General features: G+C 38.8%; 1 protein-coding gene across 1 annotated transcript in view; it reads left to right on the top strand.

Moving 5' to 3' along the window:
- The window catches only part of CACNA1C (calcium voltage-gated channel subunit alpha1 C), a gene marked incomplete at both ends in the record, with an annotated part of 471,149 nt that overhangs the window by 311,522 nt on the left and 136,570 nt on the right, over positions 1-23,057 (top strand). The window contains 2 exons of the mRNA XM_079548089.1: positions 12,877-12,980; positions 19,383-19,555. Of these exons, the coding sequence (XP_079404215.1) occupies positions 12,877-12,980; positions 19,383-19,555 (277 nt within the window). The remainder of the gene's footprint in view (positions 1-12,876; positions 12,981-19,382; positions 19,556-23,057) is intronic.

Raw genomic sequence — 23,057 nt, 5'->3', positions numbered from 1 at the left:
ATTGCTCATACAAGTACAGAAACCCAGGACTTCAGTGACAGTTATTAAACATCTCCTGAATGGAATCATTGAATGGCTTGGGTTGGAAGGGACCCCAAGGAACATCAGGTTCCAACCACCCTGCCACAGACAGAACCACCAATCTCCAGATCTGGTACTAGACCAGGTTGCCCAAGAATGTCCTGAATCTGCCCGTATTTTCCATGCAGTGCTATAGGTTTTATGGAAAATGGTTTATGTAGTTGAAATGGAAGAATTGAGATAAATTGGCCTGGTCATGAATGTTGGCAGCCTATCTAGTTTGTTTGTTTTCATGGTTTTCTAATTTTGGTTTGGTTTGGTTGTTGTTTTGTTTGCTTGTTTGTGTTTTGTTTCTTTTTCTTTTTCTTTTTTTTTTTTTTTTTTTTTTGATGTTTTGTTTTCTTCTCTCTTCCATATTAAACCCGGAGAAAAGAAAATGAGGTGATAGAGCAGGAAACTTGTTGGAGCTCAGTATTTAGATGTAGAATTTTGATGTAAGACATTCTATCTGCATAACTAATATTTTCAGTAGGAGTGTGGTAGCCCTGTGTTGCCAGACACTGTGAAGAGATACGAGATGTCCTCCAGTTTGTACAGAAAAATGGAAATGTTCCACCAAAAAAAAAAAAGAAAAAAAAAAAGAAAAAAAGGAAAAAAAAAGAAAGCTAGATGGAGATAGGAAGAGATGTAAATGGTAGCTTCCTGATTATTTCTGGTTTTCCTCCCTTATTATATTTGCCTACAAAAATTTCCCAGTTGTACTTGTCTTAACAACACTTAATGTACTAGTGTTATATCAGCAAAATCTGCTTCTCAAGCAGTTGATTTGCTATGGTAATCCACATCTATTTGGAGCATTATTGGTGCTACTAAATCTTGCAAATCTGTGAAAACAAAACTAAGCAACAGTGTTGTTTACTTCAAATTGAGGGTGAGCTGATCTTCATTTATCTGTTTGGAAATGAAAAATGTGAAGTCAAATGCCAGCGACCTTCAGCACCACTTGAAGTTGGACTGTAGACTTCTGTGAAGGCTGTTTAAAATCACAGATTTAAGACAGCAGTAAACACACCGAAGCCAATATTTCCTCTACCTCTTCTGCAAGCACAAAGTACTGTGCCGTATAAATATGGGATCAGAGAGCATTTTGAGAAGAAATAGCTTGCGATGGAAAAAGTTCAGCTCAATCACTGTGTGCCACAGACATTTTGACCTGCTGGTATTTGAATGCAAATTTTAATTCTCTTCCTAGGCTCAGTCAGGGACCTCATCTTTCCCATAATAGCTCAGTCTGTTAAAGAGCAGCCAACTGCAAAAAAACAATGTACACCCAAACCATAAACAGAAGAAATATGAAGATAGAAATGTACCAAAGAATGAAATAATACTGTGGAGTCCAGTAGCTATGCGTTGGAGGCTAAAAAACATGGTGGAAGGACTCAGTATCAGCATACTATACTGGTAACGTGGGGCTAGATGATTAAAAATTGTTTTATACATCTATGTCTCAGACTTTATACAGACTTTCCAGCTACAAAAGGGCGTACATCTATGCACAGGTGGGGCCAATATTTGATGGGTGAGGAATACGTAGCTCTGTGATGTTATAAAGAAATAAGCTTGGCAAATTCTGTCGGTAACAATACACTTCCTGCATATTATATGGAACAAAAAGCAAAGGTTTCTTCATGTCTTTCGTGTTTTCTTCATTAATAGGAGTTCATATAACAACAGAATGCCATTCCACTGTGACTGTGTAATTCCAAACAATCTCAAATGTCCATTCTACATGTTTTCAGTTTATCTACCATCTAGCAGCTACAGTTATAAGGCAGTGTTTAAAGATCTCCGCTCTAGCCTCATTCTTGCGCAAACTGCAGCAGCCTGGAAGGGCCATTCTGCAAAATTCCTGCTATTACAGTCTCACTACGAATTTCAAGCCAATCAGGTCATATTTTTTACAGGAGTGTGTGCTTTTGTGGCTTCGAGTTTCAGCCTGGCATTGCTTTCACTTCTTCATAGAGCTGTGTGGGAAGTTTGGTCAGTTCTGGATACTTCCACTTCTTATCAGGGAAATTAGGCAATATAGCAATGAAAATAATAATGTTATCCAAAGTTTTTCTAAAATAAATGAGGAATTAATATTTTCATGGATCAGAGCAGACTCTGGATCAGATCTCCTGGATTAATGTTCTGGGGTGAGGACATATAAATCAGATTTGGCGTAACCTATGTTAACAGAGTTGAAGAGGGAACCTCTGCAGACTCTGTCTGCTTCCCTCTCCTTTCTTCTGAACTCATCTTCCATTGCTGCAGTTCCTTTGATTCTTTCTCACAAGTTCTCAGTTGCAAGTCAATCACTTCCCTCGATGTTTCTATTGTCTCCATCAATGCAGTCCTCTCAGTAAATGCCTCCATTCAGCTCCAGCAGTGAATTCTAATCAAACTGCTGATATTTCTAGTTCAGAGTGGAATTTCAGTTTTCTCATTCCATCTCTACACAACATACGGAACAACTGAGGTACCAAGGTGCACATGGAAATCTTGGACTATGTCTTATTCTTCCCACTGTCCAGGCATGATGACTCTTTCCTATTTCCTAATTTCCTAAACAGATTATTTTGTTTTCATCCTACAGAGGCAATATATCAGAGTAACTTGGATAAAACATTTTTTTCTCTGTTTTATGATCCCTGTGCAATTGCCTTCCCCCAGCTCTGTCTTGCCCTTGTCTTGAGGATACTGTGATAGAAAGTTCTAGCTGTCCATATGCACATACACAATTTCCGAAATTCTGTGATTGAGGTTAGACAGTAAGTATGAAAAGCTTTAAAAACAAGTGCTTGGAGATTGCAACTGACCTTAAATTTTGCTTTTCCCAAAACTACTTAAAACAAACATAATAGTCAAAACAAATAATTTTTAACGGGAGCAAATGATCAAGTGCTTCTCCTTCCTTTGAGTGTCATCAGACTGAGGCTGGAGCAAACATGCCAGTCTCTCCTTTGCATCCATCTGACAGTGCCAGCAACAAAATATAGAACATTTCAGAACAGTTTTAAAGAGCAACTGTGGGTTACAGTCCCTTTAAGACAACTAGGATGTCAGTTTTTAGAAAGAAATTCTATCCAGAATAGAAGCAAAAGCATCTGGAGTCCTTTGCTTGTATTTTTTAGAATAAATTTTATTATATTGTTCCCAAGTCCATAAAAGTAAGTCTAGTTGGTTTTTTTTGTTTGTTTTTTGTTTTTTGGGTTTTTTTTTTATTAGTATTCTTAGTGTGTTTTTGCTTATTTGAGAATTGGGGTTTTGTATTTTTCACCTCCCTTCTTGCTCCTTTTGCCTTGAGTCAGCTCTGAGACGTTCAATTCCCAATTCTACTTGTCTTAAAGGCTCAGTAAGGCTGAAAGTATTTTAGGTTGTCAAGATAAATGATAATGCTTCTCATGATGCACTTGATTGTCTAGACTGAAATGCTTAAAACATTTTGTTTCAACCAATGATTTTGTCATGTCTTAGTCACTATGTACGCAAAACTTCTAATTTTACAGAGCTTTTTTCCAAGAGATTTCAGAAAATGTGGTCCTTATCATATATTTCTCCCAGTCCTGTACCCTATCCCATTCAAGCGGAGCACTTATGCATTTCAGTTTATTTTTACTGGTAACAATAGTATTGACTATTGGCTTCAATGGAATTACTCATATGCTTTAAAATATGCACCTACATGAGTACTAGATAAAATGCCAACGAAGTGAAGACAACTGATCAAATTTCAAATACTGAAGGATCTGCAAGGTGGAATATTCATCCTTATGATAATAATGCAATAAATCTAGATCTGTCTTTAAAGACGTGATGGTTAAATATGATCCTTTTGTTCCTTCTGTGAATGGTAGAGTCAGATGGACATGTGCTACGAATAGAATCACTTGAGGTGTATGCAGAAGCCAGGCAGGGATTTCTCAAGCAAAAATGTGCTTTATTTACATTTTTACTGACAAGCTAGGCAGCAGCCTTACAACATTCAGGCTCCAAACACATCAGCAGACTCAGAATCTGAAACTTCAAAATGAAGGCTTCAAGCAGGAAGCTATTTTAGTAGACAGCTAAGTGTTGCCTGTGCCCCTTCTTATTTATGCTACCTCTTTCTCCACATATTCTCCAATTTTCTTTTCCTATATGGTTACAAGCAAGATTTGGTTTCAGATAGAGATCTTGCTGTTGGCCATAACCATCACATTTGGCTAGATAATCTCCTGAGGCAGTGGATTGCACAAATTCATCATAGACTGCAAAGGAAAAAAAGATTTAAAAAAATTAAAAAACAGATAATTTTTACCCCAAAATTCCAAATTTGCTGTGCTTTAATTTTATCGAGTACTTTAATGTCACTCTGTAAAAGGTTATACACTTCATTATAGAATACTTGAATCATTTATATTTATAAAAGGCAATCAGAAATTTCTATAGTCATTAAAAATCAATTAGCAATTTACTCAAGAAATAGAAAGCTAACCTTGGTACCCTAGCTAACTTGCTTTCTTTTAAGTTTCTGCTCTCCAGCATTGTGCACAGAACAAGACAAACTTCAGATTTTTCTTCAGCTGTCCATTCAGCATGTGTGGCTTGCTGCTTTCCAGTGACAACTGTCCTTCTGTGATGGATTAAACTTTTTCTGTAGCTTGAGTTTGTCAGTTGTTTTCAAAGGCATCTTGCACAAAATGTAGGGGTGTGGGTGTGTGAATTGCAAAGTCAGCAGAATTTAATGAATTGTGTCTTCCCCTCCCATTAACTGGATGAAAGATGTCCTGTATGTGCCTGCTGATGCTGAACTATTGTGTTAATAGATAATATACCTCTAACATTATCTTTGAACTATGATGCTGTTGTAATGAATGACAAACTTGCAAAATGTGCCTGACTATTTTCCCTAAAAACAATATAACTCTAAACAACCAGAATATACATGTCTTCTGTGGCTCCAATAATAAGTCTTCACCTAGTTCTGAAGAACTGTGAGACATAAGCATTAAAGTGTATTTGTTAATAGACTTTCCATTCCTTGGCCTCTACCACAACTGTTGGTTGTAATTCTGATTATGAAACTACAAAATTAAAAATCCTGGTGTTACCAGTAGATTATCTGCCTTCAGTTAAAGGTTGCAGCTCTAAGGTCTCAGTAATTAAGGGTGCTTGGAAAGGAAGAGCACTTCCACAGTAAACAACGTCCACCAGACCTTCTCAAAATATGTTTAAATGCCCTCTTTTCATCCTGATGCAGAGCAGTTTCTTTGACTTCCAAGAGGAAAAAAAGTTTTGAGAAAAGTAATAGAATCTGATTCCCTTAGTCTGTGTGTAGTGAAGTTGTTCATAGTGAAATTATTTGCTTTGTCCAGAGAGAAAGAACTGAGTCCAAGTACATTTGGAAACAAGAGATATGTGTTACAATTAGTGCACTGGGGGATTTCAGTCACCAATATATCTGCTGGCAAGGCAACATGGCGGGCTGCAAGCAATCCAGGAGACTCCTGGAGTCTGCTGAGGATAACTTCCTCATCTGGATATTAAACAAACCAACCAGAGGCGAAGGGTTGCTGGACCTGGTGCTCACCAATGCAGAGGAGATGATTAAAGAGGTTAAGATAGTAGCAGTCTGGGCTGTACTGGGCTTGAGTTGCTGTTGACTGGTTGAGTTTGTGATCTGGAGGAATATGGGCCTTGCAAAGAGCAGAGCCAGGACCCTGAACTTTAGGTACAAAGTTCCCTCTGTGTAAGGAATTATTGGATGGGATTCCCTGGGAAACTGTCCTTAAGGACACAGGAACTGAGGAGCTGGCAGCTCTTTAAGAACTCCTTTCTGTGGGCACAAGAGCTCTCCAACACCCAGCAGAAGAAATCAAGCAGTGATGGCAGAAAACTGGCATGCCTGAGAAAGGACATGCTGGTTAAACTGAGCAAATAAGAAGGAATTGTACAGATGGTCGAAGTAGGGATGTGTAGCCTGAGAAGAAACAGGAATGCTGTCTGAGCATGTGGAGATGGGATTAGGAAAGCCAAGGCACCAACGGAACTGAACTTGACAAGGAGTGAGAAAAATAACAAGACATGGTTAAGAAGTGGGTTCTACAGGTCCATTCATCAGAAGAGACAAAGAGTATGTACCCCCATGATAAATGAGAAGAGAGAATTGATTTCAACAGATGCACAGGAGGCTAAGATACTCAGTAAGTTATTTGCCACAGTCTTCTCTGGCAGTCAGGTTTCCCATGTCTCTTGCATCCCTAAACCTCTGTGCAGGGGTCAGGGGAGCAAAATCCCTTGTGATGTAAGCAAAGAGCAAGTTCAAGACTGCCTAATGAGACTGAGTGTGTACAAGACTAAGGGGCCAATGAGATGCATCCCAGTCCCAAAAGAACTGGCTGATGTAATTACCAGGCCACTCTCCATCATATTTGGAAGGTCATGGAATTTTGAGAGGTCATTTGAAAGTTGGGTGAAGTCCCTGGTGACTGGAAAAAGAGAAACATCATTCCCATTTTTAAGAAAAGAAGAAAGACTCAGGGAACTACAGGCTGATGAGGTGAGCCTCAACTTTGTGCCTGGAAGATCATGGATCAAATCCTCAAAATTATGTTAAGGTATATGCAAGACAAGGAGGTGATCCAAGACAGCCAGCAGAGCTTAACTAAGGGCAGATCTTGCCTGACAAATCTGATATCCTTCTATAATGGATGGATGGTTTCAGTAGACAAAGGAAGAGCGATTAATGTCATCTATCTGAATATATGCAAGACCTTTGATATAGTCCCACATCATGTTTTCATCTCTAAATTGGAAAGTTTTGAAGAGAAAACTATTCAGTGGATAAGGAATTCGTTAGATGGTTACAGCCAGAGGGTGTAGTCAATGAGTCTACATTCAGGAGGAGGGTGATGATGAGTGGTGTCCCCCAAGAATCAGGCCTGGGGTCATTGCTCTTCAACATCTTTATCTATGATGTAGACAGTGGGATTGAGCATACACTCAGCAAGTTTGCTGATGACACCAAGCTGAGTGGTGCAGTTGACACAATAGAAGGAAGAGATGCGATCCAGAGAGACATGGACAAACTTGAAAAGTGGTTCTACAAGAACTTAATGAGATTCAAAAAAGTAAAGTGCAAGGTGTTGCACTTGGGTCACAGCAGTCTCAGAAATGTGTACAGACTGGGAGAACTCACTGAGACCAGGCCTGCAGAGAAGTATTTGGGAGTTCTGGTGCAGAAGCTTGATGTGAGCCATATGGAAGGCCAACAGTATCTGAGAGTGCATCAAAAGAGGAGTGACCAGCAAGAAGAGGGGGGTAATTTTCTCCCTTTGCTTTGCCCTTGCGACGCTCCATCTGGAATTCTGTGTCCAGGTCTGGGGCTCTCAGCACGAGAAAGACATGGAGCTGTTGGAGTGGGTACAGAGGAGGGCCACAAAGATTACCAGAGGTCTGGACAACCTCCCCTACAAAGACTGGTTGAGGGAGTTGAGCTTGTTTATCAAGGAGAAAAGAACGATCCAAGGAAACCTCATTGTGGGCTTCCAGTACTGAAAAGAAGCTTATAAATAGAAGGGAGACTGACTTTTTACAAGGTCTGGTAGTGGTAGGAGGAAAGGGAATGGGTTTTAAGCCAAAATTTAGAGATTCAGTTTAGATGTTAGATGGAAATTCTTTACTCAGTGGGTGGTGAGGCCCTGGCACAGGCAGCCCTGTGGATTTGTGGATGCCCCATCCATGAAGGTTTTGAAGGCCAGGTTGGATGGGGCTTTGGACAGCCTGAGCTGATGGGTGGCAGCCTTGCCCATGGCAGGGGGTTGGAACTGGGATGATCTTTAAGGTCTCTTCCAATCCAAGCCATTCTATTATTCTGTGATTCCCCAGAAAGATATTCTAGCCTAATAGAGATCAAAGCCAAAATAAAGATCAATATAGAGATATCAATAGAGATCAAAATAGAGATCATATGGCAGGTAAAAATCTCCTTAATTCTGGTTCTTGTTTAGAAAATAGGACAAAATCTTGTCTCCAGGGACTGTAAATCTGTGTCCTCTTATTACAGTTGTCATGGATGACCAGACAGTTGCTCCATTTATTTATGCTGAGATCTGACACCTATTATTAATGACCATAATAGACCTTGCTTTCATTACAAAACAGAAAAACTAGCCAAAACAATGTTGATGTTAGAGGGAAGTCACAGCTGCCATTTAGAGAAAAAACACCTCCTGTTGCTTTCAGTTCCAGAAAGTAGGTATACTGCAGCAATCTGGTTCTCATCCCAATCCCATCAGTGTGAGATCAGAGCAAAGCTAAATAATTCTGGCCTGAGGGACTAAGCTGGGTTCTCCAGAGGCCTTATGGTAAGTAAGGAGTCTCTTTTGCAAACTTCTTCCTTGAGGGGACAGAGTTTCAACCTAATTCAGCTTCTGTAACACCAAGGCCAGTCAACTTCTGCACCTAAATGCTGACATGAAGAAATTTTGTTGTACAGTACCCAGTGAGGCAAGGCAGTATCACACTTTGTAGAGTAGAAATCTGAAACATAGTAAGCCAAAATGATGTCCCCACAGTTCTAGAGGGAGCATGTAGTGAATCAAGAGAAGGAATCTGTGACCCTAATCTCTGAGGTGCCTCTAAGGCGTGACACATCAGCATTCAGAATTGTATCAACTTTCTTACCGTTGACAGAAGTGAGATATAAAGATGGAGAAGTGAGCTGTAAAAGGTCAAACAGTTTAACTTATCAGACTTATTGCTATAAATGACCGTCTGTAGATTTACACCAATGCAGTGCTTCCAGCTAACTTAGGAATTGTCCCACACATACTGAAGTTCACACCAGATTGCAATTACCTTGAATACTGTAGCTGGAATATTGGCATTTAGACCTATACTGGCGGATAGCCTTTGTTCAGACCTGTCAATGTAGATGATCCATTTTTTCTCTTGTGATTCATATGGCTAATAGTAAGCACCCCAGTGAGAAGTAAACAGAGAAAAAGAGCACTCAGTGACCAAAGACCTAAGCTGTGTATCAATGCTTGTGCTGTCTGCCCTAGAGGTAACTTGTAAGAGATCCCTTTTCTGTTGATTGTAGACAAGAAGACTCAAAAAAATATTCTGCAAACCTGATCTTCTGCATTCATTAGTGTGTAAATGACAAATCTCCTTCTAATCTCAGCCTTACCTTGTTCAGTTTCTCCATTTCAGCAGCATAATTAGGAAAAATCAACTGTATCACCTATGCTATGTTTGCCATGAAAGCCTCCAGCTGCAATCAAAAGGACATGTGTACACATACACATGTGATTAATAACTATGTATTTACAGAATTATGATATGTCTCCAGAAAGCATTTTTAATCAAACACAGATGCGAGGTTTTTAATGGTAACTGAATGGAAGCATTGTTCATTTGAGGGATGTCTATCATGGATTTCTAGGATGGTTCCACTTCAGAGGAAGTATTTCCAGGTATCTGGAATGATACAATCTTAGCCAAGAATTCAATGTTTCTTAAATGTTGATGTGTTACTATTTTCAGCAAGTGTGTTCCTTTTTCCCCCAACTTCTTCCAAGCAGCTTACATCTCTTCATTTCTTTTGGAGAAGTTTTTCTAGGGGAAATAGTAAACTTACAGTGCATTGTCACAATGTCGAAGATTATTATTGACTTACCAAATACCTGATAACATATCAGTGTATCAGTTCCTACCACCTGTGTCTCAGTCTCACATTATATGGAATGATCTCACCTTCTGCTGTAAAAAATTAGATGTGAGAGCATCCAACTTGTGGAGTCCAGCAAGTAAGAGACAGTAAATACACAACAGTCTGCCAAATACTGGTGGTTTCTCTAAGATACCACTGTCTCTGCCTCTTAGCTTATCTATCATGGCTGGTCAGTAAAAAGGAGGTGAAAAACAGACTCCGTAAATGTTCCGTTTGAGAAGTCCAAAATGCTCTACTATACTAGGACACAGATTTGCTTTTCAAGACTAATTTGTACCAATGCTAGCTGATATAAACATGCAGCTGTGCAGGCAGTGGGAATAGCCAGAGTACGCTATACTGTAGCTATATACCTTATTGGTTGCAAAGGAAGCTTCTTGCGATCTGGAAATTTCTTCATGCTGGAGTAGCACAAAGGGACAAGCCCTTCCATTCTCTACCAGAAATTCTGATATTTGTTATTTAGGATTCAGTCAAATCACAGCTTTGAGAAGTTGTATTTTTCCAGCTGACTTTTCCAGCTGAAGGAAAATGTGGACAAGAGATAAATGCCACATAGCTGAGGCTTTTTTATTGCCATCCATCATAATTAAAGAGTAGTCAAATCATCATTGTGACTGTGTAAATTCTTATGGCAATTTCTAAAAGTCATTCATAACTATTGTTTGTGTGGCATTCTTGGTAGAAGGAAGAGGATGTTAAGTCTCATTTCTTGACCTAAGTCCAGATTAGGTGCTTACATTTTGCCTGTATGATTTCTCTGCTGTGATTTTGGGTGAATGTTTGTACCATGGTGTTATCTATGCTCTCTTAAGGCATTGCTGTGTTTCACTTTTAGGTGAATATTTGTTTCTAAGTTGTACCATGGTATTTTGTTCTCTTTGAGGCATTGCTGTGTGTCACGACAGAGGTGTCTACTTTTTGGTTAAGTGTGATGAAAAGTGGCTTTGCAAGCATAAGGAATAGTTAGTGATACTTCCAAACTAACTGAGCAATTGTACAAAAGTATTCAAAGGGAAACTGGGTAATATGCTTAGTGTTAGAAAGACACCTAGACTTCTGAAAGGAGTTTCTTTCTGACCACAAACCTATTAATCCTCTGAAGAAAGAGATGATGATCTCTTTCCACAGAGACAGATTTTGAGGCTATGTTTTAATGAGTTTCCTTCAGTTAAGTTGCAGCTGAGGGAGCCCTGAGACGGAGTTTAGATTGGCCCATTGACTGTGGACTGTTGCCAGACGAGGACTTTAGTGACTGTACTTTAAAAGGAAAATGAATGATGAACTTCCACCCACAAAGAACTGATTATATTAGTGTTACTCTCCTGCCTTGTCTTATTGAAGGTCTGAAATCCTTTTCCTGAATTGTTATGAATCTTGAGTCAGATTGCCTCCCTAATGTGTGTCTCAGTGCCCATGTATGGAAGAATATTTCTTCTGTGATCACAACAAATGCTTAGGTTGCAAAGGAGAGAGCATTTTCCTAGAAGGAGAGTACAAATCATGATAAAACTTTTAAACACATGGAGAACAAAAGAACCTATATTTTTTTAAGCTGTTTAGGTACTTTAAAGTTTGCAATTTAAGTTCAGAAATCATTTTAGTGCTACTAAATATGTTAAGTGCCATCTGTTTCTCTAATGATGCTATTTCTGACTCAGGAGATAAGCATTTATGAAAAGTAAAGAAGAAGGGGCTCTGTTATTTTGATACCATCATGAAAATGCGGTTCTATGAAGGCATCTAGCAACTTTCCAAAATTTTGAACTTCAGAGGAGACTTCAAGATAAAATGATGTTTATACACTACATGCTTTTAGCATCTTACGTGCTAGAGTTGCTCTACACATAATACAGGCCCAAGTACTAAAATAACAGTCTTCCTGCTTCATTTGCAGATGCTTGTAGTAGTATTAAAACTATATTTATGTTCACACCATTTAATTTACATTCTCAAATTGTTTGAGTACTCAGTTGTGTAGTAGTCAGATTTTGAAAGAGGTATTCATGAATCAAAGAAAGAAAGTTTGCAAGAAGACTTTAGAAAACATTTGACCAGGTTAGAACACGTTGGGCCTTGGAAGGACTTTACTCAAAAGCATACAGCTACTACTCTGATTGTGGTAAACTGTAAAGATTACTCAATTGTTGCCAGGGAAAGATCAATATTTATCCACAGTTACCATGTGCTTCTCTCTAAAGTGTGCATACCTGTGCTACAGATGGGAAAAAATGTGATCTGATAACTCACTCAGGCAATGCTTAGCAAAAATTAACAATATTGTCATGGGCAGAAAACATATGCACAGAAGTTAGAACAGAAGCTCAGAGGTCGTCAGTTGGGCCCATGCAGTGCTCTGGGTAAATTCCAGAAAGTGATAGTCTACAACTTCAATCATACTAGACATCAGCCTATATTAATCATTGCTTGTAAGGAAACAGCCAGAAGAAAAAAAGCAATCAAAGGAAAGGTTGCACCAGAAAGAACGTACAGAAACACTTGCTATGATCATGTGTAAATCAACCACAGGCTCTATTTACAAACCTTTCTATCTGTTCCTTTGCTTATTCATTTCTGCTTTCCCTCTCTGTCTTCTAACTTTCCTTCATCTTTCCAGATGCAGGACGCTATGGGCTATGAGTTACCATGGGTGTATTTTGTCAGTCTGGTCATCTTTGGATCCTTTTTCGTTCTAAATCTGGTACTTGGTGTGTTGAGCGGGTAAGCTGACAGTTTTGGTGTCCTTTTTCCAATGCTACAGGGCAAGACTCCATAAGAAGGGTTCTTCCCTGTCACCAGGATTCTTTTGGATGGATTAAAAATCTGAATCCAAGGAAGCTTTCACATCAGCCCTCAAAAATCTTGGCTAAATATTTAAACTTTGCAAATAACAATACAGGTAACAAAAGAGGTGTGTTTCTCTGATAGAAATTCAGTATCGGGACTTCCAAAATCACTACTACTGCCCTTCCATAAATTTCCAGAAAATCGATTATTGAAAATCTTACTGCTGGTGACTTGGGATCTCTTTGGCTGGAGCCTTGCAGTGCTCAGACACTGAGCTTGTCTCACTAATTATCATTCCACTCTTCCAGGTCAATGATGCCATAGGAAGGGACTGGCCCTGGATCTATTTTGTTACACTAATCATCATAGGGTCATTTTTTGTACTTAACTTGGTTCTCGGTGTACTTAGCGGGTAAGCAGTACCAGGAAAATGTTTTATTACTGTTTATTTTTTAAAATTTGTATTTTTATTCTTACTCTGTTGTTATCAAAACAACAGACAATGGCAGGTTGATCTCTGGAATTTTAGTAGAAGACCTGGGCTATTGCTGTGCAAATGGAAAAACATGGCCTTCCTAATCTGGAAACTGCATTTTAAAATAAACTATTTAAAAAAAAAAATACAAGACAACTCTGTCTGTAACATATTCCTCTACCTGAAACCTCTACCTATACTCTTTGGGAAGAGGACAACACTATGTTCCCCTGTTAAACATGTAACATGTCGTTCACCACGGACTAAGGGGATTATAGTAAAATCTTTGGAAGGGTCACTGGGACTGAAGGAGGAATGAAAGTATGAAACAAATCCCTTCACAGTTGTGAATGATCCCACAGTTGTGGGATGAGATTCCTGCCAAATTACATCTTCTCACATGAGAAGTTTTCACATTGCTTAATATCTCTACAGCACAGCCTAATGGGAGACTTTTCCCTGGAGTGTGCCTTGCATGCGTTTCTTCTTTAATAAGCACATCCTCTCTGTTGTGTGGATTACAAGCCCAGCATTATTCAGGGAGAAAAGATAATTTCCCTCTGACCTTTTCTAAGACGGAGCAGAGAAACAGGAGAATTTTTTCTGGTGTTTAAACATCCCTAAGACATCTAGCTGTATCTCGTTCTGCAGTATAACCCTCACTGCAAAGCATTATTTTGGTAGATTTGATTAAAAACAATTGATATTGCTCCCAGTAGTTAAAAACTTTATTGCCCCTGGGGAGCTAGTTAATTAGAGGATTGAAGCCAGTGAGTATTCCTCTCTAGATTTTTTTAAGATCTCCCAGATTTAGGCATCAAATTCCATATTTGGGAAAGACTGGATGCCTACAGCCATTCCATGCAAATAGATAATTATGACATGAGGACTTTTATGCATCCTCTTCTTCATTGTTTCTAGCATTGTGCCTCTCTGCTTTCAGTGAGCTCTAAGCGAATTTGGTCAGAGCCAGTACTTGTCTGAGCAGGCAGCCCTTAAATCTCCTGTCCTTTGATCATAAAGAGGGGCAAAATCTTCTCTGAACAGGAGAGAGGTCTTGATGCTTCATGTGTGTTACATTCTCAGTGTGACAGAAGCATAGGAAGAGTAGTAGTAGGACTAGAGAAGAAGATTCTCCTTTGATCATTCTGGGAAGAGACAGGTAATAGCAGATCTACTTGAGGGGTTATTATTGTCTTCATTACTCCATTGAAGGTTACATGCAGCTAAGACAGCTGCTACAAACTGAAGAGTTTTCAAGTAGTGAATGGAGGAGAAAATCCCCAGTAATAAAGTGTCAGGCAGTAGTCTGCATTTGAATTTCTGGAGAATAATATTCCAGGTACAATTTTAAAACATAAGCTCCTTGTCTCTCCACGTGGATACTTTGCTCAGCAGGTAAGGATCTTTACTAAGCAGTAAAGGAGGATGACGACCTGACAGTGGGTAAGCGGTCTGTAATATCAGAGATGCACTCAAGGACCATGTAAGATGGTGGTTAAAGATTATATAGTATCTGATTGGATAAACAGTGCCTGTGAGCCCAGCCTGAGGACTGCATATTGTAGAAGCAGTGCTGATTCAATTTACCAACACTTGGATTTGTGTACATAGTGGAAAATTACATTTCCTCTCTCTTTCATTTTTCAACCAAAGAAAGTGTTTTGGGACCTGGATGCCCCATCTCCTGAGATACTGCAGCTAGACCACCACAGCTAGTGGTGAGAGATGAAAACAGTCTGCAGGGAGAACTGAAATTAAAGATGAAGTTCACCTTGTTTATGCTGTGAGTCACCCTTCATGGCTGTGTTCACAGTATTATGACAGCTGCACTGTTTCTGCAATTTTCTTTTTTTTTTCCCAACTGGAGAAAAGTAAAAAGAAACTTCAGTATTTGCATCTATGAAGAAAAAAAGAAAAAGAAGAAAAAAATGATGGCAGAAATGTTCGAAATTTTCTTTGGGCTAAATAAGCAATTCTTAAACAATTAACTTCCTAATGCAGTTCTAAATTCTGCTGAGTTGCAAAGTGTCTTCACTTTGCAGCTTCAGCTTTTTTTAATAAACTTGCTATTAGTCTGTTCTGTGTAGATGATCACCTGTCTGTTCTGTGTAGGTACAAAGCAATATTCCTGGGCATCTTTGTAGATCCATTCTGAGCATCTCTGATTTATCCCCATTTATCTATATCAGGAATGTTAACAAGCACGTTGTGTAGGTAGACTTCATCAGTGACAGATTGGCTTGGTTTATTTAATAGCTTCTGAATACGTAAGTGTAATTAATTGTACTCACAAAGACACTTTGATTGCACCTGCAAAATCAAATGCTGAGTTCTGTTCTGCCTGCAGATCTCATTTGTAATTTATTTTTCCTCAGTGTTTCACCCATTCATGATTCTTCCGGTGAATTTACTAATCACATGTTAAGCTACATAGTATGACAGAGTATTTATGTACAGAGCTATCATCCTCTTCCTGTCTTGACTGAGCATACATTAAAACTCTTGTATTCCAAAGGAAATATCTAGCCAACAGGTCATGCAGTTGACCTTCTCAAGCCAAGAAAAAAGGTGTCCACAGCACTGCTGAGAGTGGGGAAACTACTGCTAGAGGTCTTCTGAGAGCAGAGATATTTGCTTCTGTGTTACTTGTTTCAGTTGATTAGTGATGGAAAAAATGACAGTGTGGGCTCAACTTTCATTCTTTCATGCGGAAGCATACAAATTCACATTTATTTCATAGTTTGCTTATCATTGATCCAAATCCCAGGACACAGTTCAAACAATAAGTTTCCTAAAGCAAACTAAAGGCCAGAGAACAGCCATTTCTTCTGCTTTGAGAGGATCCTGGAAGCCCGGCTGACTGTTTCTGATTTTCTTCCTGCTGAAGAAACGATTAGAGTGGATAGGAGGCTGTCTATGCTTGCAGCTCCTCCTTGGAGCAGCATGAACAATATTCTTGACCTTTCAGGACTCTTCCTAGTCTAACCCCTCTTCCAACCCTTTCTAATCATAGAATCATAGAATGGGTTGGGTTGGAAGGGGTCTCAAGGACCACCAACATCCATATCTAATTCTAGAACAGGTTAGATCCTCATTGTACCTGTCAGCATGGGCCATGAATGATTGAAGCCTTATTCTGCACTAAGCAAGAGGTTTGAAGTCCTAGAATTCAGCTGTTCCACAACACCTTTTAATGTGAGAATTCATGCTGAGATCAGACATGGACATAAAATATATCTTTTTCCTCATCAGGATAGACAAAAGAAATTTTCTTCTGCACCTATACAGCCTACAGAGCTGGGTATTTATATTTATGACCTTTACCCACTCTAACCTCAGACTGAATATCTCTCGAGAATGCTCTGCTTTTTGATTTTTCCTTTGACCGAGGTGTCTTATAGTTTTCTAAGAAAAGCAAAGGAAAGTGAAGCAAACCAAATACTCGTAAAACCAATATTCACCAACTCCTGAACAGAAGTTGTCTCATTCAGTGAAGAGAGACAGATTATTTGGTGGTTCCGCTAACCTCTGCTGACCTTATTCTGACATGATATTGTTTGTTTTTTTTTTTGAGAAGGCCACCTCCAGTCTCAAGACAGCACCTCTATCAGAAAGCTTATTGGCTTTTTGGAAGCTTGGCTTCCCCGCTGAAACTGCAAACAATGAACATTTATTGCCAACTGTGATGGTGGCAGAGGTACTGTGCACACCTGCCTGCAATAGGAACTGGACTGAGGTCACCAACTCATTTCAGATAGAATAGTAAATGACCATGGGTAGTAATTCTTGATTGTAAACTACATTTGCCCAAGTACAGGCTGGCATTCCACACGGGAAGTGGTTGGAATTGCATTAGCAATTTCCAGAGCCACCTGTTCTCAATAGTCTAGTGCTAGCAGAGCATAGAAATTGAGATAATTTAAATAAGTTGTCTTCTTTGGAGAATCATACGAAAATTGGAATACTATACGTTGTACAAAGGAAAGAGACAAATGAACTCTTAGAGTAAGGGATCACAATATTTTCAGTTGTGCCATTAAAAAGCTAGTAACAAATTAATTTGTATGCAGATATTGAGCATACTACCATGCTGCTAAAATCTCACTTCAGTTTAGTCATCTCTTCTGCCAGCCCAAGTCCTGCTTGAGAGAGACAGTGCATGGGGCTGGCAAGTTCCAAGCAGGCACTCAACTGAGATGTATCGAATATGTGACCCAGTTCAGTGCACAGAAGAATAACTTTCTGCAAACTGTGTCATTTCATGATATTTTCCACACTATGTTTTTTTTTTTAAACTGCCTCTTGCAAGTTGTATCCATATAAACACAAGTACTTCTCAGTTGGAGTTGAGAATCCAATCCCTTTCGAAAGTGCTCCTATTTGCTAAAATTCCAAAATACAAGTTTATGACCCAACTATTGGAATACTGGAATTTGAGTTTTCAAACTGACTTAATAATGCATAGATCATTCAGTGGTTTTTTGTTGTTGTTGTTCTTATTGTTTGTTTTGTTTTGAAGAATTAATTCCTTAATTTGTATTATTTACAGTGTGAGACTCAGAAGAAACATATTATTGAAGCAGCAAAAAAATAATTGGTATTGATTAGATTTTTAAAAAATATTTTCTAGAGTTATTGTTGTTGGGGTCATTCTTGCCACGCTTGGCAGTAGGCTTTTCTGCCTGATAGCTGTTTGGTCCCAGGGTTGGCTATGATCTACCTTTGGGCCTAAGAAGCCACTGATTCTCTTCCTCATTTCCACCTTCTTTATCACTGTCGCAAGAGACATGTGGCAAGCAGTGTGACAGGAGCGAGGATCACACAGGCTTCTTTTGTCACATACTTTGCCTTCAAATAAAGACATCTTCTTACTCTCATTCTGATGCAGTGCTGGTGTCCTGAGCAGCTCATAACATGAAAAAAACCTGATCCAAAGACAATGAAGTGAATGGAAATATTTCAAAGGGTTTTGACCAGACAGGAGAGAAGTACTATAGCATCATTACTGGAAACTTAGGACAATTCATGGGGCACTCATTAATTTTTGGGTGGGATTTCATAAACCTAATATTACCTCACTAAAGTTAGTGATAAGTTTCAGATTTTTGGAGGGAATAAGCCTAAAGACAAGCATTAGGCTTTTTTTTTTTTTTTTTTTTTTTAAATTCTGCTTATCTCTAGCAATCAACAGAGAGGCTAATGGAAAATCCATTTGAAAGAATGACTTTTTCTCTCATTTTTAGACATAGTGGGCCGTATTATCTGCTGTATATGCCTTGTGTAGTGATCTGCTTCAGCAGATATAAGGCTTACTGTTAAGTACTTTCAGTCTAGCACTTTTTACAATTATTAAGCTTCCTTTTTATAATACAGGTATTAAAACCTGGCTTGAAGCCACAGGAGAGTCTTTAAATAGAGATAGATTGGCATTTCTAGAAAAAAAGTAAGAGTATAGATGTATCTGAAAGACAGAAAGAAAATGCAGAGCAGATGTAAAGAATGCAAAGCAAACATCATGGATCATAGCTAAGCAACATTAAATTCTTGTTGCTCTGCCCTCTCTTTTAAGTCCATATTCCCAATAGTGGTCTTCCATCAAGCAATCAGATGCCTACTCTGTTTCACTTTCTGGCAGAATCCATTACTGCTTATGTTTGTCTACCCAACTCGAGATTTGAAAAATAAGTTTCATTTCAAATAATAGTCCTGAATATCAGGTGCTATGAAACACTGAAATCTAAATTTTCAAATAGAGTGTCCACTCCCATAGGTGAAATTGCTCATAATTAACTGTGTATAGAATTGTGAGTATCATTACTTACACTTACAATTAGTGTCATTTAGTTGTGATTATACCTATAATCTTATGGACAGATTGAGACCTGGCTGAAAATTAGAGCCATTGTCTCACTCTCCAGATGTCAGATTATTGTCAAACAGTTCATCCTTGTATTGAGTTGACTGCTATTCACGTAGATATTTATGGATAAGTGTTGGAGAATATCAAGTGTTAAAGAATGTTAGAAGGTATATGATATTGTACATAAGCACCACGTGTGAGTTTTATTTCAATTATCAAACAAATGTTGAGAATGAAAGGATTAAAAAAGGTAATTATGTTCTCCTAAGCATTAGTAAAAATGTGGTCACTCCAACTGTATTACAAATGTATGTAGCAAGGATACTCCTTTCACATGTCTGTTCTGAAAGAATAGGGAAGGCTGAGTGTACTGCATAGGATATGGATACTTTCTAATGGAAATCAATCTAACTCACTGTTTTTCAATCTTTTCCTCTCCCTCCACCCACATCCTGTTCCTTCCTCCCTCTTGCTAGGGAATTTTCCAAGGAAAGAGAGAAGGCTAAGGCTCGGGGAGATTTCCAAAAGTTACGGGAAAAGCAACAGCTAGAAGAGGATTTGAAGGGCTATTTAGACTGGATAACTCAAGCAGAAGATATTGACCCAGAAAATGAAGATGAAGGCATGGATGAGGAGAAGCCTCGAAACAGTAAGCAATTTTCTTCTGTCCATCTTTCTCTGCTTTTAGCAAGGGAACCTGTGCCCACCTGCTCCAGTGCTGAGATTGCCCATAGGGCAGAGCAAGTTCTTCCTGAGGCTCTCACTATGCTTGTATGTGATCCAAGTGAAATACATGTTGGAATACGTGGGAGGGAGAAATATGTGTAAAATAATTGATTTTGTTCTGCAGATCCTCAGATTCTTGTCTGTAGTACTCACATTAGAACCTAGTATTAAACAGAAACAAGATCAATACTTGCTGTTATAAGTTTGCTACTGGGATAAGGTTTAAAATATACATGTCTCCTATTCATTTACTTAATTGCAGTTCAGTGTTGCAGGCTGTTGACACATGGTTAATTACTTTGAAAGCAAAGGTTTCTAGGCAAAGCAGTGCTACAGTATGGGAGAAGGGCCAGATCAACCCTGTTGTACATTAAGTTGGCCATCTGTGGCTCCACTGAAATCAGTGGAATTGCATTTGCTTTTGCCAGGCTGGAATTAAGCTTTCTGACATTTCTTGCAAGGGAATTACCTCTTTTTCTTCTGTTTTGGAGCTGAGAATATGTTTATACAAAATGAGAATTCATCAATTCTCTCTTCTTATTAGAATTATGAGTTTGAAGAAAGCAAAGATTCCTTACATTTAACTACCTTCACTCTGTCTTTTAATTCCACCTTGTCTTTTACCAGTATTTGAATCACTTCAGAAACATCTAGCAGTTGTCATCATAGGTCACTTACTTGGGAAATGTCAGTTTGAACCTTTAGGCAGTTACACAGCTAATGGGGACGGGCGCTACATTTAGCTTTCCTTATTTAAATCTGCATTATCCCAGCTTGATTTTGGAAGAGAAGACATGAAGCCTTTCCCTATAGCTCTCCTACTACCAAATAAGCAAAATCCATGGCGTGATCAGATCAAAGCTATATGTGTCGAGGAAGATTGGACACCGGAAAGTTAAACCTACACAAAAAAAAGGAAGAGTTGTATCAGATTCTTATGATTTTTGAGGAGACCGAGCACTACTCCCTATAGTTGTCACAACATTTTCAGAAAAAGAAAAAAAAAAAAGGAGAAAAAAAAAAAACCCAAAACTTATAGGGGTCATTAATATCAAGTCATACCCTTCATAGCTCAGTGTCTGGATTTGAGGGAGTCTCTGGGGACACCTGCTCAGACTTTCCCAGGATAGGTTACATTTATGTTGGTGCCTTCATAGGAATTACAGCTTACTTTCATGATTTAACCTGAGTAATCAGTGATTATGTTACTACTCATGGCCAAAATTTGCTCTTCTGTGGAATATAATGTAGGGAAGATCATATCTGTGATCCCGTTTCATTTCCTTGTAGACAGAGTTCAATATTAAGAAAATAACACCACTGTAACGGATAGTGCTTGATATGCTCAATATGGCATTGGAGTGGGGAAGTTGGTTGTCACAAGGTGGGTCAGTGAAGTCACCAGGAGTCTTTCCCTTTACTTCAATGGGAAGTAAATTCCTCCTACAGGCATGCCTGGTAAAGAAAACTGTAGCCAGAGGGGTAGGTACTGTGATGTGAACCTGCCAGGGCTACTTTCTAATTTGAACTTTTTTCTTTTTAATGAACATAAAAATAAGTATGCTTTGGTAAAAGTTTTTTGGGATAGGACAGATGTGGATTCATTGCATTCATTGCAAAGCGGTGAGGTCAGTCCAAATTTGAGCTAACAAACTCCTTTTCTGCGTAGTGATATTAAGAACTGGAAGATTACATATCTCCAGCTTGCTTTCAGTTCTTGTTCAGATTAATAAAGTGAGTTTTGTAAAAAAAGGGCTTAAAAAAATTGGTGGTATTATATCTGGCAGTTTCTCAAGAGCTTCTCACAGTTGGCTGTTAATGATAGAATTACACACTATTAGCAAACTAACTTGTTATCCATTTCTTTTCCAAACTTTTTATGCAGTATCTTCAGTGCCCCTGGTTCTAAATACCAAGTGTAAGGACAGCAGTATTAACCAATCTCTACTGCACAGTATATCTTTCTCTTTGCCTTAATCAGCTTTTACTACATGACAGACTAGACTTGGAAACGGGTATCAGCAGTGTCTAGTGGTACATAGTAATATTACATGTACATAATATTACATGTATATTACATGTTGTACATAATATGTACAACAAAAAATAAATTATTTGTAGATAGGAATTGCTTAGAATGTGAAGGAAAGCTCTGGAATGATCTTGGCCATGTATGAGGGAAAAGTCATGCTAAGAAGTCTCTGAACAAGATAATAGCAGAAGCTATTCTAATGCTCAGTCTGAGCATTAAGAAACGTTGTTTTTCTATGAGGATGGTCAGATGCTGAAACAGGCTTCCTTGAAAGGTGGTTGATACCTCGTGTCTTTTATGTTCAAGTGCCATTTGGATAATGCCCTCAATAACATGCCTTAACTTTTGGCTGGCCTTGAAGTAGTCAGGTAGTTGGACTCAATGATCTTTGAAGTCCCTTTCCAACTTTGCTAGTCTATACTATTCTATACTGTTCAGTGCTGTACCTTGGTTTCCTTCCTGACAAGGGCTTTTTTAACTTTGGAAGTAATGGGTCGTTGTGTTGCCGTCCTCTGATATAGAAGCCAATAGCCACTGAATATGGAAGGTAAAGAGCAACTTTGGGTTTCCCATCTTCAGCCCCAGCCCTCAAGCCAATAAAGATACCTTGGTGCTTACTCCCACCTTAAAGAGTTGAGGAGTTTGTATTTTGGTCATTCGTACTTCATAAATCACATTCCTTTTTCTTTTCCAGTAGGCTGCTGTATATACTTTTGTACAATTACGGGTATCACATTGGTTAAGCTCTATTGTATTTCCTGATACTTCTGAATTTCAATGTATATTCACGTGACAAGTGCTACTCCATTTTCAAAGCCAAATAGATTACAGACATTCTCTCCTAAGGTGTCATATTCACTTCATTTGTTGACATGCTTGACTGTCATGCCTCATCCACCAGACAGGAGGAAGGTATACTTCAGGTATACATACTGTACCTACCTATGTGGCCCCATTCAATGTGGCCTCAAACACCTCCAGGGATGGGGCACCCACAGCTTTTCTGGGCAGCTGTGCCAGGGCCTCAGTGCTGTCTGAGTAAAGAATAGCCACCTAATATCTAACCTAAATCTCCCCTCCTTTAGTTTAAAACCCACTCCCCTTTCTCTTATCACCAGCTTGAAATTTTTTTTTTGTAACCCTCCATTGAATAGTGGAAGACCACAATGAGTTATCCCAAAAACCTTCTTTCTCCAAGCTGAACAACCCTTCACTTTAGTTGCCTTTGCTTTGGTTACATTAGGCTGATGCTTAGGAGATTTAGATTCCAGATAATGACTCACACTATTATTTTAAAGAAGTCATGCTAGTTTTTACTTCTTCAGTTTCCCCATGGAAGTTGTATGCAGTTTTGGAGTAGTGTTGTGGGGTTTTTTTTTAGTAAAAATATTAA

Source organism: Tetrao urogallus (genome assembly GCF_951394365.1).
Source record: "Tetrao urogallus genome assembly, chromosome: 1".
Taxonomy (NCBI): Eukaryota; Metazoa; Chordata; class Aves; order Galliformes; family Phasianidae; genus Tetrao; species Tetrao urogallus.
This window is presented reverse-complemented; position numbering and strand designations above follow the sequence as displayed.